General features: G+C 49.8%; 5 protein-coding genes across 5 annotated transcripts; all 5 read left to right on the top strand.

Moving 5' to 3' along the window:
* Positions 1-72: 72 nt before the first annotated feature.
* On the top strand, positions 73-1412 carry ABOM_010297 (NAD(P)-dependent alcohol dehydrogenase; the record flags this gene model as incomplete). Its single annotated transcript, XM_022537425.1, has 6 exons — positions 73-147; positions 214-241; positions 297-356; positions 431-472; positions 536-1032; positions 1095-1412. 6 exons carry the CDS (start codon positions 73-75, stop codon positions 1410-1412), a joined length of 1020 nt encoding a protein of 339 aa, XP_022384728.1.
* A 1813-nt stretch (positions 1413-3225) lies between these two features.
* On the top strand, positions 3226-5295 carry ABOM_010296 (F-box/WD repeat-containing protein 2; the record flags this gene model as incomplete). Its single annotated transcript, XM_022537424.1, has 2 exons — positions 3226-4274; positions 4323-5295. 2 exons carry the CDS (start codon positions 3226-3228, stop codon positions 5293-5295), a joined length of 2022 nt encoding a protein of 673 aa, XP_022384729.1.
* A 681-nt stretch (positions 5296-5976) lies between these two features.
* eb1 (microtubule-binding protein BIM1) lies at positions 5977-7150 on the top strand (the record flags this gene model as incomplete). The annotated part of the gene is made up of 6 exons (XM_022537423.1): positions 5977-5990; positions 6078-6149; positions 6304-6338; positions 6407-6484; positions 6551-7032; positions 7094-7150. The coding sequence occupies 6 exons, from the start codon at positions 5977-5979 to the stop codon at positions 7148-7150; spliced, it is 738 nt and encodes a 245-aa protein (XP_022384730.1).
* A 2975-nt stretch (positions 7151-10125) lies between these two features.
* ABOM_010294 (uncharacterized protein) lies at positions 10126-11745 on the top strand (the record flags this gene model as incomplete). Its single annotated transcript, XM_022537422.1, has 1 exon — positions 10126-11745. One exon carries the CDS (start codon positions 10126-10128, stop codon positions 11743-11745), a length of 1620 nt encoding a protein of 539 aa, XP_022384731.1.
* A 748-nt stretch (positions 11746-12493) lies between these two features.
* ABOM_010293 (Gfo/Idh/MocA family protein) lies at positions 12494-14245 on the top strand (the record flags this gene model as incomplete). Its single annotated transcript, XM_022537421.1, has 1 exon — positions 12494-14245. One exon carries the CDS (start codon positions 12494-12496, stop codon positions 14243-14245), a length of 1752 nt encoding a protein of 583 aa, XP_022384732.1.
* Between the last annotated feature and the right edge of the window lie 195 nt (positions 14246-14440).

Below are 14440 nucleotides of genomic sequence, written 5' to 3'. Positions count from 1 at the left end.
CCTACTCCAGCTACCCCAGTCCTTACATCGACAGTTGTTTTCCTCCAACCATTATCTGTATTATTCGACAATATGCCTTATCCCGAGGAAGCTGAGGGTTTCCAGGTCGATAGCCCTGAAACTCATACCAACTTCAACAAACGATTCGTACGTCCAGACTCTTCCTCTCCTCAGCTTTTGTCGCTAGAAGACTAATGATGCCGTCGCGTGCAGTTCAAGTTGAAGCCGTTTGGCGACTATGGTATGTTGGGGTCGTTTCTGACACATCTGAAATGATATCACTGACAAATCCGTAGACGTTGACATCAAGATCGAGGCTTGTGGTGTCTGCGGGAGTGATCTGCACACTATCAGCGGTATGCTCCCCATCAACGCACAATATTCCCTTTGACGACTCTAGCGGTAGCTGACATAGTATGATATATGTTAGGTGGTTGGGGAGCTCAGAAATTCCCTCTTTGCGTTGGTCATGGTAAGTGCCGTCCTTTCCAGCTTTCGGCATCGTGGAGCCTATTAACGAGATTACTTCCGGTAGAAATCATCGGCAGAGCGATTCGCGTCGGACCAAAAGTCACATTGATCCAAGAAGGTCAGCGCGTCGGTGTTGGCGCCCAGTCATATTCCTGCGGCGAGTGCAAGCAATGCAAGAACGACAACGAGACCTACTGCCCCGTCCTCATGATGGATACCTACGGCTCTGAGTGGCCGCAGACTGGCATCGTCAGCCAAGGTGGGTACTCATCGCATGTGCGCACTCACGAACACTGGGTATTCCCTATCCCCGAACAACTCGAAACAAACCTTGTCGCCCCCATGCTATGTGCCGGTCTGACCGCATATTCACCGCTGGTCCGTAACGGCGCCGGACCTGGCAAGAAGGTGGGAATTGTGGGTTTGGGTGGAATTGGTCACTTTGGAATCATGTTTGCCAAAGCCCTTGGGGCGGAAACCTGGCTATTTCCCGGTCTCGCGCCAAGGAGGTGGATGCACGAAAGTTGGGAGCGGATGGATACATTGCTACGGCGGAGGAAGGTTGGGAGAAGGATCACCTGTGCTCGTTTGATCTGATCATCAACTGCGCCAGCTCTTCGCAGGGCTTTGATCTGGCCAAATATTTGTCCCTCATGGACGTCCATGGTCGCTGGATCAGCGTCGGACTTCCCGAGGAAGAAGGCCAGGTTATCAAGGCACAGAACCTGATCGCGAACGGAGTCTTAATTGGAGCTAGCCACTTGGGTAGTCGGCGGGAAATGCTGGAGATGCTCAAGTTGGCAGCAGACAAGGGTCTACGGGGATGGGTTGAGGAGCTGCAGATTGGTGAGGAGGGACTCAAGGAAGCCATGGTTCGAATGAAGAAGGGAGATGTTCATTATCGTTTTACAATGACCGGGTACGACAAGGTGTTTGGTTGAGCCAAACTGAAGGTTGTAAAGTATGATAGGGATAGTAAAGAAGAATACCAAAAATTATGACTTTTCTAAAGGCGAAAGCAGAAAAGAAGGAGGGGGAAACACTCGTCTGTGTATAAACTGGAGGTGGGGGTAGAAGTAATTATAAGCAATCCTCAAGGTCCTTACTACTTCAGTCCTCAACCATACCTTGTTCTTATTAGGCCCTTTCTTAGGTATAAAGGGAAATTTATCTTATTTTATTTTTCCATTTTGTTTTAGTTCGTTTTCTACTCGCAATTTTTTTTCCCGCTATTATCCTGTTTGAAACTGGGGGAGACATACTTATGTAGACCTTCATTCTAAAACCACGCTCGAGGAACAACTCTCGTAGACTAAGTTAATAAGAGAATATATATATATATACATATACATCTCTCTAGGAGTTTGCATGTGAAGTATAATTATAACTAAAAATACATTTGAATCCATATTCAAGAGAAAGGAGAATTTTTTTCGAGATTAGGTTTGATTACTCTTTCCCGCCTGAAATCTCGGGGGACAACGAAAGATTCCGATGATCGGTTGACAGCGACAGCACACACGGACTACGCAGGTGCCCAAGACCGACACGGGTGGATCATCGTGAGATTTGCGAAACCCCACGGGGGCGGGAGGCAGATTTCTTGCACCGGCCTAGATTCACGATGGAGCCGATCTTCAACGTTTTCTTTAAAAGGGAGTCTTTCTATACAGTCTATCCAGCGTTAAATGTTTCCATAGAATCAACTATAGACAGGAGATTGTTCTGTTTGTGTTATCAACTCAATTGACACCTTGCTTACTACGACCATGAATGCATCCAGCATAATGCATTTGTTCCCAAGAAGGGTCAGTTGGGCTGACTTGTCGGAATGAGTTGGTGCCCCGAAATAGTAACTCTTTTTTGTTGTTGTTTAAGCAAGGCATTGCTATTTGAGTTGGACTTTGATCTTTTTGAAAGGTCAACAAAATAAAAAACATGAAAAAAAGAAATAAATTCATTTTGGAAGAAAGAAACTTTTTTCCTGAATATTTTTCATTTCCCCATTAAAAGTTCCTCCGCCATAACACGGAAATCCAGGGGCAGAAACGGTCCAAAGGCTTTGTGTGGTACAGAGTACATTGACATTGATTAACTTTTTCTTCTTCTCTTCTTTGGACGAATTAATTTTTGTTCGCCTCCAATGACGCCCAATAATTTGCCTTCCGGTGGGAAATGCGCGACCACTCACCGGGGCCCATCGGACTGGGGGGCAAATTCTTTTCTTTTGGGGGCCTCTCACCGCCCTGCTGATAAGTAGCTTTTCTCCCTTTTTCTCCCTCCTGATGTTAAGTTCTTTTTTTTACCTCTTGTCAGCTTTCCCTTTTTTTTATTTTTTCTCTCTCTCTCTCTCTCTTTGTATTCTGATTTCTTGGATTGATTTGTATTAGATTATCACCCTCCTGTCCTGTCCTTTCTTTTTGTGGTAGGCATCCTTTCTCTCATTCTTTATCTGTCCTGGGTGGTCGGTGTTTCTTATCAGGAGTTACTTGTTTAAGCGGACCCTTTATTTTTATTTTTTTTTTGTTTCCCTTGCCTACATTATTCAAGCCTACCCATAATTTGTCTGTTACCGCTAGAGAACCGACGGACATTTCGCTGCATACTCTATCCACGCTCTCACATTTGTCCCTTGCTGTTCCCTGGATTTGTGTCTCAGGGCTGGCGAAAGGGGCCCTCTTGTGTCAGTATATAGTCGATCTGCGGAATCTCCGATCATCTTGCATTATCTCTCTATATTCGATTCACGACACCATGTCCCCACGTGAGGCTGTGACACTTCCCTCCCGGCGACGTCCTTCCCTCTCCTTCAGACCTCGACCTCGGACAGCTACCACATCGACCCATCAGACAACCCGTTTAGAAACCGACGTATGGGGTGGAGGGTCAGCTGTCGATGCAGCCGATGATGAAGGGCAGGTGTTGGAGGAAATGAATCATTTTCCTGAGCCTGTCCCTAGGCGTCGAGAAGCGAGAAGCTTCTCCAGTTTACGCCATCCTGTTGATGGCTTGCGCGCGCTCGGCCGCCGCTTGTCGGTCACGATCCGGAATAAGTCTTCCAGGCATTCGGCTCACCACCATCAAGATGACCTGGGCGACTTGAACCATGAGCCGGAATTTACGCCTAGAAATAGGCACTCATGGTGCAAGGGTGCCAGTATCGATCGCCGATTGTCTCATCACAGCGTATCGGCGCTGCACGGTTTCCACGCACCAACTGCGCCTATGCGTGCTCCGATCCCAGGCAATGGCTCGGAGCCCCCCGTTTTTCCGAATGATATCTATGCAGGCGCGGCCGCTCGGGCGGCCGCGGCGGCCCAGAACGAGCTGTTCAGGTCCGAGAGAGATGGTGTAAAGTACTCCGACTCGGGACTGACGAGAGATTCGGAGAGCGGTATTGGTATCGATCTGCGTGACCGTTCCGAACTCTCCGATACGGATCTGGCCTTTCTGCGCTTAGATCCGGTGACTCATCTACCGCCAGAGGTCATGTCCCATATCTTTACTTATCTCGACCCCCAGTCTCTCATGCAATGCGAATCGGTCTCTCACGCTTGGAGTGAGCAGGCATCCTCCCGGCATATTTGGAGACATGTGTTCCGTCACACCTATGGACATAGTCGCCCTGTCGGCATCTCGAAGAAAAAACGATCTGCTGGTTTAGGAAAATCTCTCCCAGACCAAGACTGGAAGAGAATGTTCCTTGTCCGCCGTGCACTGGAGCAGCGGTGGAAGGAAGGCAAGGCTGCTGCTATTTATCTCCACGGACATAAAGACAGCGTGTATTGTGCACAGTTCGATGAGTATGTCATTCAGCAAGCAAATCATTGCCACCAACTAACCGCCTACAGGGACAAAATCATTACTGGATCTCGTGATCGAACCATCAGAGTGTGGGATGCTCATTATCCTTGGCCATGCCGCAAGATTATCGGACCTCCTCCGGGAGATATCGCCGGTATTGGGCCTGTCAATAACATGTCCCAGCAGTCATCTGGAAAGCCACCTTTTCTTACAATTTGCCCCCCGCCGACGCTCTCCGCTGGGATTACCACCCCGGTTGAACAAGCTTCAGAATACCATAGTGCATCCATCCTTTGCCTCCAATTCGATGAGGAGATCATGGTTACGGGGTCATCTGACTATACTTGCATTGTTTGGGACATCCACAATGATTATCAGCCTATTCGCCGCCTGGAAGGCCACCGGGCAGGTGTGCTAGATGTGTGCTTTGATGACCGTTATATTGTTTCTTGCTCAAAGGATACCACCATCTGTGTGTGGGATCGGCATACTGGAGCTCTCCTTCAAAGGCTTGTCGGACACAGGGGCCCTGTCAACGCAGTTCAGCTACGTGGCGACTTGATTGTCTCTGCGAGCGGAGATGGCGTCGCCAAATTGTGGAACATCACTTCTGGTCACTGTGTCAAGGAATTTCACAGTAAAGACCGCGGACTTGCATGCGTTGAGTTTAGTGAAGATGCTAGGACTATCCTCACTGGCGGTAATGATCAAGTTATATATCAGTTTGATGCAAACACCGGTGACATGGTCAATGAGCTGAAAGGTCACGAAGGGTTAGTCCGGTCTCTGCATCTGGACAGTGCGGGGCAGCGGATTGTCAGTGGAAGTTACGATATGAGTGTTAAGGTTTTTGATGCGCAGACCGGGGAGTTGTCGATTGACCTACCCGGCTGGACCACCAGTTGGATGTTGAGTGTGAAGTCAGACTATCGACGCATCCTGGCCACGAGCCAGGATTCTCGAGCAGTCATCATGGACTTTGGTTATGGACTAGATGGCATTGAATTGCTAGGGGAATAGATGGGACAAAGCTCTAGACGGATATTTGCTCTTTATCTGTTCCATTACAGGAAAAGTTTCGGTTTCAGGGAGTTTATACGGGTACTCATTCGGGGTCTTCTTCTCTTCCTGCGGAAACCTGCTTTGTGCTATTTGCGCTTTTTCTTTGCACCTTTTTGGATATAATTTTTGGGATACACATTGGCTAGCGATAGAGCGTTGAACTTAAAAGGTTTTTACTTTGCTTTCTCACATCAGTCTGCCTGCTTGAAAACATCCACAGTAGTTGTAGTTATTGCCTTGTGATGGTAGACCTCGTACTGCGATACAGGGTATACTCGTCGTGATCGCTGTGCTGTCGGGCGCCGCGTCGATCAATAACTGCCTACTTGGGCAGGTATCCATCAAATAATTGCCTGAGGAATCGATACTTTTTTACGGAAAGGGGCAGGGGGCCTTGTGATTGGCCAAGATCCCCCTTAGCGTCATGGCGGTCCCGTGGGTTTTGTCGACAGCAACAAAACAGTCCTCCCATCGTTTATTGTCTCAATTTTCTAACCAAGAACAAACTCTCACGTACCTGCGGAAACGCCCATCTATACGACTTCTTTGTTTCCTCTCACACTCCCTTAATTCATTGTACCCCCAGAAGCTCTTCCCGCTATCCCAACCGAACTCAAAACCAGGACCATATACCCCACCATGGGCGAATCTAGGTTCGTTGGAAACCCCCTTTCAAAACAATCTGTGAAAGAAGCCCCTTATGTGTGGAAGCCAGCAACTAATCTTTGTGAGATGAATAGGCAAGAGCTTCTGGCATGGCTTAACAACCTGTTGCAGCTGAACCTTACCAAGGTTGAGCAGTGCGGCACGGGGTACGTTCAACTTCCACGTTATGGATAATTCTGCTTCTTTACCCGGGCGACGGACTTGACTTCCTTGCAAATTCGGAACCACAACGGCGTGGAATGTGGCCCCAGCATCTTGTTCGCATATAGCTAGAATGGGCTGACGTGTGATTTTGTGTAGTGCGGCTCTCTGTCAAGTCTTTGACTCAATCTTTAGTGAGTGTGCCATCTTACCCCTAGTACCCTTTGCTATGTAGGACTAACAGTTTCTTCCTGCTTTCTAGTGGATGTCCCCATGTCCCGTGTGAGATTCAACGTCAATACTGAGTATGCCTATCTTCAAAATTTCAAGGTCCTTCAAAGTACGTTCCTGGGTGGATTCGTTTGAATGGGGAAAGATCATCCCTGTTAACACAGCCTTTCGACAGACGTGTTTGCTCGCCACCAGGTAGACAAGCCAGTCCCCGTGGAACAACTTACCAAATGCCGCATGCAGGACAACCTTGAATTCCTGCAGTGGACGAAGCGATACTGGGACCAGCACTTCCCTGGTGGTGATTACGATGCCGTTGCTCGTCGGAAGGCTTCGGGCGGTCCTGCTGCTGCTGCTAGTGGTTCTCGCGCAGGCGCAGCCTCGGCTGGAGCCACACGGCGGGGAGCTACACCTACTACTGCTGCAGCTCGTCCACGAGTCGCTGCAGCAAGTGGGCCTAACGTGTCTGTCTTGCAGCAAGAGATTGCGACTCAGAAGGAAGCTATTGCCGGATTGGAGAAGGAGCGGGATTTCTATTTTGCTAAGCTCCGAGACATTGAGCTTTTGCTGCAAAGTGCCATCGAGGCAGACCCCGAGTTGGAGAAGGAAGACGATTCGTTGGTGAAGCACATTCAAGGCATTCTGTACTCGACAGAGGTATGAAAGACTTCCACGCCGTTCAAACGAATATGGACCGGGAGGACTAACTATCGGACAGGAAGGATTTGAGATCCCAGCTGAAGAGGGTGCTGCGGATGAACTGGAGACATTCTAAATTCCGGTTGAGAAACGTTTGTCCGTTTTTAATACCCCCTCATAGTATGGCTAGCGTTGCGTGGGTGGTTTTGACCCCTCGTGTTTTGATTGGATTTCCTGTTACTCTCCTGAGTTGGGTCCTCGGTCAAGTTTGTCGGAGAGAGAGAGAGAGAGACAGAGCTTGGCAGCTGGCACGAACTGGAGAGCGAGAAAATCATGCGCTGTGTTTCGTGGACATTTGGCGATAGGACATTTGAATTTCCGTCAGGCTCCAGACAAGAGTCTAATAGAATTGTTCTCTACTTCTATAGCTCTACCTTCTCCTCCTGTGGTAGTCTGCCATTCGGTTCAAGTGCGAGGGCCGCCGAATGAGCGAATTAATCTACGGATCGGGTTGCCTGGAGGTCCTACATTCTTCGAAATTTCCACTCCGGAGATGGCATTCCAAGACGGGAGATGGACACGCCACGGCGGTATGTAAAAATAGCAGTGTGGATCGGAGACGGAACTGACCCCATTTCTGGATGATTGGATTTGCGAAGATTTCGAATTCGTCTGAAAATAATGTCGATAACTCACGGTTTCCCGGGGCCACACCGCAGGGTCCGAATGGAGGGCTATGGGGTTACACAATTTGAAAATGGCCATGGAAAAGTGAACTATAATCTCACCCAGGAACGGTGTACCTTGCAGCATGATAGATGTGATGGACTGGGGGCGGAGACCAAACACTAGTAAATTTGGCCCCTTACTGCCAGGAGATATTATTATATGCATATCATGTCGTACGGGCTGTCGCCAATACGGCGTCGGGATCCTATTCTTGATCCTTCAAGGTTCGTAGTCGAGTAATGGCAATCAATTCGAACTAGGCATAGTATTAAAATCCGATGTAATCATGCACCATCGTCCTAGGTTAGACTGAAAAGAGCCTAGCGGGACAAATGGATTGAGGTGACACATTCCAAGCCGCGTGGGGCGTACCGATGCAATATTGGCTAGAACGTTCTGGTCGTTCATTTGGTATCCAAGTTGTATTACGGGCATGAGGTGGTGTTGGTACCTTACCGACCTACTACTTCTGTCACTCAAAATTTGGTAGTTTGTGTACTAGTAGCAGGGTTTGCTTTGTCCTCAACGGATCATCGGATTGTAGAGCAAGGTTACATTCACAGCTAATCACTCTTCCGCCTTGCACCCAGATCTCCCCCTCTCAAACCCTTCCATGCGCTTGATCTGTGGTGGATGAGGGGATGGGTCGTTGATCTTAGGGGACCTTCAGATTTTAATGAGAGGGTGACAGACGGCATTATATATTAAACTAAAGCTAGTAATCCACTCAAGGCATGCTAGTTAAATGAAGGTGAGACTTTCCCATCAGTGTTTCATTAAACTTAGTCTTGGCTTTCCCGCGCCGAGCCAATGATACTCCCCGAGTGTAAAAATGGCATCGCTTGATCCCCGAAGTGGAAAGGCTGTCATTTCGGGTACGCAATGCATACGCATCAAGTCGGTATTGTGTTTGGAGTACCGGAACGCCTGTACCCAAAGATACTACTAGTATATACAAGGATACCGACATTCATTGCAATCTCCAGGCTTGCTCATCTCCTCGACATAGAGCAAATTGATCAGGACTATCTTTCAGAAGTCGACGCTCCTATCCCCAACAAGCTAGATGACTGATATTCTTGGAGTTGAAGTAACGGTTGTATTCGAGAAAGGTCAATGCTAATGTAATGCCCGTATTGTAACGACTAGTTCGTGGACGCTGCAAGTCTAAGACCTGACCTCAGCCGAACCTGTTGTTGTTATTCTTAGGTCTGGCCTGATCGATTCTCTGCCGTCTCATTCACATCGTCTTTTCCCTTCTCTCCCCTCACCTTCCTTCTCCTTCTTCACCTTCTCCCGCCCTTCTCTCTCCTCCCTCCCCTATCTCCCCTTCTTTTCCCTTGATCCTTTGGCGGCAGAGGACGGAATATTTTCCTTGGGGGCAGTCTTAGAACCATTGAATCGGATGGTGGAAATACCGGACCGCGCGAGGTGACATACTACCACGGAACGGTTTGGAACAAGCGAGAGACAAGGCTGGGTCCGGTGTCAACGTGGATCCCGCAACCAGAGAAAAAGCGAAACGGAAATAATTTCGGCGATCAGATTCTCGAGGTACCCAACGTTGATGAGTCTCTTGTCAGTCCATCTCCCCGTTGAAACTTCCAATTCAATTCTCTCTGCAATTATGGATTAGAGCTGGACGAGCTCTCAAGATCTGGAGAAAATACGGATCAAAATCACAAAAGTTCCACCTGCTTTTCGCTTTTCACTTCTCTTCGTTCATTCCTTACAGGTATGTACGAGCTCAGATGTCAAATGGACTCGGCATCATCCTGAGACCTGCGTATAATCTCTCGCTATCTGCTCTTGGCCTCTGAAACGATATACTTCATATTTTCAGCGGGTCTGGTGGCTAAACGGTTATCTGATTGACCTTCTTCACAGGTTTCCATGCATTTCGGAATTGGTTTCCCATCATTACGCTTGAAATTGTCAGCTCTTCGGTGCAGCTGACGTCCGCTCCTTGGTTCATACGAATTTTAAGACATCCGCTATTTGCGGGGTTTCTACGCTTGGGCAAGCCTAAGCCATCATTGTGACCGCTAGTCGTTCTTTCGATAAATCCCCGACATTATCATTCTGTAGCCAACACAGCCTTCGCTCATTCAGATTAATATTCTAATTCTTTGCGCTCTTTCCAAAACTCGCTTCTTTCGCAAATACCTTTGTGTCGTCCTGGCAGGCACCGCTACTACATTCTTCCTGAAATCTTCTTCCGACACGGAGCTTCAAAACTCGCGCGCTCTGTGTTGCGCATCAACGGTGTCTCGTGTCGATTCCCATTACGTGACACTTCTTTGATATTCAATCTTCAATAGCTTCCTGGGTGGTTTCAGTTGAGAGCATACTCGTACAGCTCGGAGCAGGGGCCGAACCAGGATGGCCCATCATGGCAATAGGCACACTCGGTATAGCAGATTGATGAAGAGAACTAATCGATCAACAGCTGTTACTGGTGTTACGGGACGTACGAACAGCGGGCACTCCTTAGCTCATGGGACAGTTGTGAATGACCCGAGAGGCATGATGAAGCGGCAAGCACAGGATGGGTCGCAGTCCCAAACGGACGGCGCAATATCCCAGGAAGACCAGGTTTCGGTGCAAGCCACGATCGCCGCTACTGATATCTCCCAGACTACATCTGAGGCCACAGTAGTAACGCCCTCACCGACAACTGGTATCAGCGAGCCTACAGCGTCTGAAACCACCACTGACCAAAGCTCACCGGCTATCCCGACTACCTCTCCCGAAGAAACTCTGACTGCCTCTCCTGCTTCACCTACCCCCACAACCGATACTACCCCTGGGACGGCTAGTCATGATCCCTCGGCTTCGCCTACTTCTCTTCCTGTGATATCTTCTGCTTCCAATACTTCCGTTTCCCAAATACCTCTCTCGCCTGCGAGCTCGAGTGAGACGCCTCAGTCAACCTCCAGCACTATAGTCTCCACCACGACGAGTTCTTCGTCTTCCAGTTCTAGCCAAACTTCGTCAACCTCTAGTTCTAGTTCAAGCTCATCTTCCAGCACAACAACGACTTCGTCAACTTCTACATCCACTACAACCTCTACTATATCTGAGCTTACTACAACTTCGTTGCCCTCTGGCACTGGAGGCGGTGCCTCATATGGTTGGGACGGGGGATCGGGACCGACAGCTACCGAACAGACACCTTTGACTACTGGACCGACTACATCAGCGGCAATTTCTCCTTCCCAGGACTCTGGCGCTCTCGATAGCCAAACCAAGGGCAAAATTGCCGGCGGTGTCGTTGGTGGTGTAGCCGGTGCTATGGCTTTGGTGCTCTTAGTTTTCCTCTTTCTCCGGAGACGGAGAGCATACCAAGATCGTGCCCCTGAAGTCCTTCCACCCGGTGATATGACCGGTACTGCTGTTGGTGAAGGATCTGTAACACGGTCAGCTGATGTGGTTTCGCGACGGTCTAGCAATGATCCATTATTCACGGCGTCATACTTTGCGCCAGCGTTTATGAAACGTTGGAGACAATCGCGCCTCTCTACCCATACAGAAAGCACCTTAGATTCTAGCACCAGCGAGCGTGGATTCCAGAAGATTTCTGGTCGGAAGATTCCCTCAGTACTACAGTCAGGGGGAGATGGATATGGTGGTGGTTTCTCGGAAGGATCGCCGACCATGTCGGAGCCAAGTGTGAGCTTCCCGCCAGGTTCACCGGTCCTTCCCCGCTCACCTACCTCTCAACCGCCTCCCTCAACCCCATATGGCATGCCACTGGACGTAAGTTATACAAGGGAAGCCGAGGAAACAAATCCCATTGTGATTTTCCGGCCCTCCCCGGCCAGGACACCTATTCCTGGCTCTGCAGACGCTAGTTTATCTAACGAACCCTCCGTATCGCGCATTGTGCCTCTGGCGCAGGGAGCATTGTCTCCCACTATACCCAAGCGACCGGATGTGCTGGGTCGAAGTCATCCAAGCTTTGATGGTAGCCGCGGAAGCCGATTTACCGAGAGTATATGATCCTGTTCAATATTGTCTTTCCTTTAGCCACTGCAAGCGCCCCTTCGTTGTCCAATGCCTGGATATATATCATAAGAGCTTTAGCTCTGTACATACGCTGCGAGCTTGCACTTTCTTTCTTTTCCTTCAGGACATGCCACCTTCGCAACGGGAATGATTCTTAGCCTTCTCAGGCCGGCATGTTCCTGATCCTGTTGTACATCTTCCTCTCTATTTCTTATATGGATACCCCGAATTGAGTTCACTGTTCCTCGTCGAACCCCAGCGCGTTGCTGATAAAACTTTCTTTCCTTGTCGTATAACAATAATTTCTGTGAAGTACATATTTTGGGGAAATCTTGTGCGGATAATGCTCATGTAACGTTTAATGGCAAATGGATGTTTTCCTGACCCCGGATCTAGTAATTTGCACCTAATTTCAGGTACCGGGCGCTCTTTAATCGAGAACGGGGCCCTGATTGGATTTGGTGGATCCGGAACGGAGTTATTTTCTCTCTTCGAGCTGATGAGCATGAATGATGGCACGCAAGGCGGCCCTTGGGCCAATCAGGACTCGGCTATTCATGCGTGACCTGACATGGCAGGGTTGCGATGGGACGTTCCATGGAGTATATCGGCTATCGACTTGATGTATAAGAATCGAAACTTGCCCTCTTCTCCTCATCCCTCCTCACTATCTCCTTCTCTATGTCCATGTTCACCACCAGCAACTAGTATCTCCTTCTCTTCTATTTGACTGATCATCATCATGGGCGAGCCTAATCCCCCGACTTCTCACGATCGCTCCTTATCTTCCCCTTCCCCTTCCCCGCCTCACCGTCATTCCGCCAAACCACTTCGTTTCCTCGTCATCGGCGCTGGTTCGCGAGGCAATGCCTACGCCCGAGCCGTCACCAATACCACCTCAGGCGTGATCCACGCGATTGCTGAGCCACATCCCTTCAAACGACGGGAATTTGGCCGCAACTATATTTGGGGTGGCAGCGGTACTCCACAGGACGGCCAGGAGTTCGAAGACTGGCGAGATTGGCTGCGATGGGAAATCAAGCGGCGAACACAGAGCAGGTCTACTGTGGCTGCCGCGGCCAATCATACTGCCGGTGGAATAGACGGTGTGTTCATTTGCACGCTGGACGAAACCCACGTTGAGATCCTACAATCTATCGCCCCGTTAGAACTTCACATTTTGTGCGAGAAGCCGCTCGCCCTCTCACTATCCGACTGTCTGACAGTCTACCGTGCGCTACTACCAAAGGATGCAGGGGGCTTCTCGCCCCCCTCTTCCCCATCGACCATCTTCTCCATAGGCCATGTCCTCCGATACAGTCCGCATAACATCCTCCTCCGAAAGCTCCTTCTCGAGGACCGTGCCATTGGCGACATCATCTCAATGGAACACTGCGAACCAGTTGGATGGTGGCACTTCGCACACAGCTACGTCCGCGGTAATTGGCGACGAGCAACGCCCGAAGGTGACGGTTCCCTGCTCACCAAATCCTGCCACGATCTCGACTTCATCCTGTGGCTCCTTTGTTCCCCGCCACCACTCCCCGCAGACGCCAACCTCTCCGCACAACGACAGCAGGAGTACCTCAAGCGCCAACAAGCACATCTCCCACGCACCATTACCTCCGCCGGCTCCCTGACCCAATTCCGCAAATCCAGAAAACCTCGCGCCGCCGCCACGGCAACAAACTGCGTCTCTTGCCCTGCGGAGAAAGATTGCAATTACAGCGCCATCAAGATCTACCGCGACATGCACGTCGCAAGGGCCGACTACGAATGGCCTGTCAACATCGTCTGTCCAGATATCGAGGACGTAATCCGGGGCTCCTCCTCTCTGTCCGAGGAAGAACAGATCAAAGCGGCAGAGGCCCATCTCCTCCGTAGCCTGGAAGAAGATTACTCTCCCGAAACGGAGGATAAAGATATCGCAGCAAGGCCCTGGTACGGTCGGTGCGTTTACGAATCCGATAACAATGTCTGCGATGACCAGGTCGTCACTCTTACCTGGGATGATGAACCCCTTGACTCTACCACAACTACCACTGACTATTACCCCCGAACTGCTAAAACGGCCATATTCCATATGATCGCTCCGACGGAGAAACAGTGTGAACGGCGTGGTCGTGTTTACGGTACCCAGGGTGAAATCTCTTACGATTCGCGGAATATTCATATTTACAGCTTCTCGACCCGGTCGACCCAGTCTATTGAGGTGCCGCGGCAGCCGCCAGAAGAGAAGGAGTCTCATGGTGGGGGCGACTACGGTCTGGCGAGAAGCTTTGTCCGTGCCGTGGATGCGGTGGTTAACCAGGGGTGGGAGGTTGAGCGTGCGCAGAGGTGCTTCGTGGGCTGTACGCTGGAGGAAGCGGTAAGGAGTCATGCGGTTGTGTTCGCGGCGGAAGAGGCGAGGAGGGAGGAGAAGGTGGTTCGGTGGAAGGATTGGTGGGAGGGGAAGCTTCAAGATTCGCTGGGGACGAAGTCGGCTTGCGACTAAATTATTGGTTCGGGTCGTTGTCATGACGGTAGAGGGATTCCGGGGGTGGTTAATGATATGATATGACGTTATGGCGCACAGTGATGAACCGGTTATGGACTGGAATATGAGTTATGATTATACTGCTATGCGATTAACTATCTTAGAATGAAATCTGTCCATAGATGGTTTTTGCTTCTTCCCATCATCAAGAAC

The sequence above is a fragment of the Aspergillus bombycis genome (assembly GCF_001792695.1).
Source record: "Aspergillus bombycis strain NRRL26010 chromosome Unknown contig00123, whole genome shotgun sequence".
NCBI lineage: Eukaryota > Fungi > Ascomycota > Eurotiomycetes > Eurotiales > Aspergillaceae > Aspergillus > Aspergillus bombycis.
This window is presented reverse-complemented; position numbering and strand designations above follow the sequence as displayed.